Genomic DNA, 3,485 nt, shown 5'->3' with positions numbered 1-3,485 from the left:
TTGAAAATTGTTGAAATCGGACTAAAATTGAGGCCGCTTTTCATATAACGGTAAATTTCAGATATGCTTGAAATTTCAATATTTCGAAATTTAAGGACGCTAATTTACTTAAAATGTATACACCCCGGCTTATCATGTAGCGGTAGCTTTCGGAAAGGTGAAAAACATATATTTAATACTTGCGCCGGGTATTTAATGTTCGGCTCCGCCCGAACTTAGACTTTCTTACTTGTTTTTATTTATTTTTTTTTATGTATGTTACCGCATAACTTTGGACCACGTCAGCCGATTTCGACAAGGTAGTGTCTCAGAGGTGGTCCCATACTAATCTGGTTAAGATCCGATCAGTGGATCATGATATATATATATATGTATTTTTTTTTATATGAGAGTTGAAGTCGGTTTTTTTTGCTAAAAATTACTTGTTTCTCATACCTTTGAGTGTATTGCTGATATGACAAAGTATTTTTCAATAACACTGTACATAATTTTTAAAGTTTTGAAATATCACAGCTAAACGACCAAACCCGTCAACTTAATTTTGGCTTCTACGATGCCGATTTCAGAAAATCCGTATTACGTCAAAATTTCGAGATATTTAGGAGGTAAGTTTTAGATTTTTGTTCGTTATAACACTGTGCTCAGGCTGTAAACTCTTTTGGCCTTATTCATAAAAAATAATGCAGATTTAAAGAGCTTTATAAATTGACGTTTTCAGACATTTATCAATTTATAAAACTTTTTTAAAGCTACTTTATTTTTTAAGAATAAGGCTATTTTTCTGGGCAAAGGTTTTGATAGCTGCCAGGTTGGCTCCAGTTTTCGAGATAACGGTACTTGAAAATTTGCCTAAATTTTAACTCTTTTTTTAATAATTCCCTCAGTTATAAAGTTATTTTACTCAAATTTTGCACCTGACTGTTTTTAGATATTACCTTAACTCGTTTTGGAAATGATCGAAGTCGGTTCACTATAACACATAGCTCCCATGCAATTGATTGTTTAGATATGTTTTTTTTCGTTATAACATATTTTATTTCATAATATTTTTAAATTTTATTGGGTTATACACTATTTGGACCTGAACTTGGGTTCTTTTCAATCCCATTCTACGATATTCTCCAAAGCTGGACCTAAAATACCTTCGCCCAGAACAGTGTCATAAACAACGAAAATTTCACTTGCAGAGCTCTAAAACTTCCCTCCCAAATATCTCAAAATATAGACGTGATACGGGTTTTCTGAAAACGGCATCGTAATCTAGAGTCCAAAATTAAGTTTATGTGTTTGGCCGTTTAGCTGTGATATTTTTGCCTCCGTACTCTGTAATTGGTCGAATATAGTCGTTTTCCAATGAGGCATACCAATTGTCGTCAATTCCTTCTCCACGCGGTATTTTTAACAGAGAGGGGAGTCCTCTTTTTCTACTATCACCAACTGGTAATGCATCAAACTTTTCAATACCCCGTAACGGTGGAAACACAATGCCGGCGAACAGCGAACTCACCACAGCGAAATTTCCGCTGTCAAAATTAGAACACCCGCCGGCATATCAAATTGAACAAAGCCAAAGCGAAATGCGAAGTTTGCTCGGCGGCGTTTCGTGGCGATAGACTTATTTCTATCACGATGGCGGCAGTACATGCCAAATGTGGCCGTATGTTTTCTTTGCTTTCAAAGATTTAAAAGAGAAGAACACACAACACGAATTATTTTTGTCGGTTGAAAAATACAGTAATCGGTTCGTTAAATCTGGCTTAAAATAAAATAATTTATAATAATTCCCCCTTGCCTTATATTTATATTTGTTATCATTTCATTATTTCTAAATAAGGTTTCGTTTTTCAAAATATGATCAGCTAAGTTATAAAAGCGACGAAATGGTATCAGCTGTTTTCGCTACCGCTCTAATTCTATATGTATCTTACCCAACACATTTCTCTCGAAACACCCAAGAGCGTCGCGTCCGAACAGTAATTCTGAACATTTAAATTGAATTTTCAGGAATGCGCTTATGACAATGTAGCTGTATACGATGGGGAATCCGAAAGTAGTTCACTTCTGGGTCACTTTTGCGGCGACAAAATACCATATCCGATTTCATCAACAACCAATCAGCTGTATATGGTATTCAAAACGGACAAAAATAAGCAGATGACTGGATTCACGGCTATACACTCAACATGTAAGTAAAATCCATGAAACTACAAAGATCACTATTTCAAAGTCTAGCGCATTACTCTTGGCAAAATAATTTGTATGCTTCAACAAAAAGCACCAAAACCTCACGAAACTGTGGTTAAAAATTTTCTAACTCCCTAGAATTCTCAACTTATTAACTTATTCATGAAAAACATTATCGCATGACTTCTGCAGCCAAACTCAGTTAATATTAAAATTATATACAATTTAGTAACACTTGTTTCACAGTTTTATAAAAAAAAAAAATATTTTTCATAGAATCAATATTTTTTATAGGCGCTTCCATACGAATAAAACTGTATACCATACATTAGAATTAATACATAACTGTTTTTAGCAATGGTTATAATTTTTATTGCAAAAAAATAAAAAATACTTTGTAATGATTATTTACTGGGTTTTATTTTTTGCAGAAAATAACATATTTTTTAGTTTTATTATTTTCGGAAAATTGTCGTTATTGTGTAGTTTATTTTTTTCCGAAAACAAGCGTTCTTTTTTGGGGTTTATTTTTAGCAAAAAAAAAACAATTTTTTTTGGGTTTTATGTTTTTCTTAGTAAATCAATAAAAGTTATTTTTTGTTTATTTAGAAAGTAAAACTAAATTTTATTTTTACGTTTTTGTTTTTTGGTGTTTTTCTTAAGCAGTGGCAGTGAGATAAAAAAATCGTCAAACGTTAGACTTATCCAAGTTAGTTAAAATTTAACTTAAAGCTCAGTTAATCTAGACTTAACTTAATTTAACTTACCGTAAGAAATCATCAATGATTACTCAACACGTCAACTTAAGTCAGAAGCGGAAATATTTTTGTATTTTCTTTCTCAGCTCTTTGACATTATGCCGCTTAAAATACCATATCAAAAAATTCATGCAAACAAATATGTTTGAGTTCATTTATTTTTTAGAATTACAAAATGAAAATATTGGGCAATCCTGGTTCTCTCACCGCTCTCAATTTTCGTAAAGTCGTAACTTAAGAATCTAAAATCTACAGGTTTTTAAGTTGCTTACAGTAAGTTAAGATTCAACTAACCGCCAACAAAGTTTCTCATATAACAGGTTGGCCAAAATATTAAGTTAATAATAGTAGTAGGTTGACGCTTACACAAATGTTAGTGTTTGGCTGAGCTTCTCCTCCGACTTATGGGGTGCGCCTTGATGTTGTCACACAAAGCGGAGGGACCTACAGTTTTACGCCGACTCCGAAAGGCGATTGTATTTTTATTCCCGAGCGCACTTGTGCACAAGGATATATTAATTTTGTTCACATAACGGTTGTTTG

At 33.0% G+C, this 3,485-nt stretch overlaps 1 protein-coding gene across 4 annotated transcripts in view; it reads left to right on the top strand.

The window, feature by feature from the left end:
• Positions 1-3,485, top strand: part of tok (tolloid-like protein 1 tolkin) — a 159,929-nt gene that overhangs the window by 142,582 nt on the left and 13,862 nt on the right. For 3 of the 4 annotated variants that reach the window (XM_017611788.1, XM_017611786.1, XM_017611787.1), the window contains exon 12: positions 2,005-2,185. In XM_017611788.1, the coding sequence (XP_017467277.1) occupies positions 2,005-2,185 (181 nt within the window). Of the gene's footprint in view, positions 1-2,004; positions 2,186-2,322; positions 2,403-3,485 lie in introns of those variants that run through there. The other variant, XM_017611789.1, reaches the window with a different exon arrangement.

The sequence above is a fragment of the Rhagoletis zephyria genome, unplaced genomic scaffold (genome assembly GCF_001687245.7).
Source record: "Rhagoletis zephyria isolate East Lansing unplaced genomic scaffold, Rhagoletis_zephyria_1.1 Rzeph_scaffold_00455, whole genome shotgun sequence".
NCBI lineage: Eukaryota > Metazoa > Arthropoda > Insecta > Diptera > Tephritidae > Rhagoletis > Rhagoletis zephyria.
The sequence above is the reverse complement of the archived record's forward strand: the minus strand, read 5'-3'. Positions and strand labels throughout refer to the sequence as shown.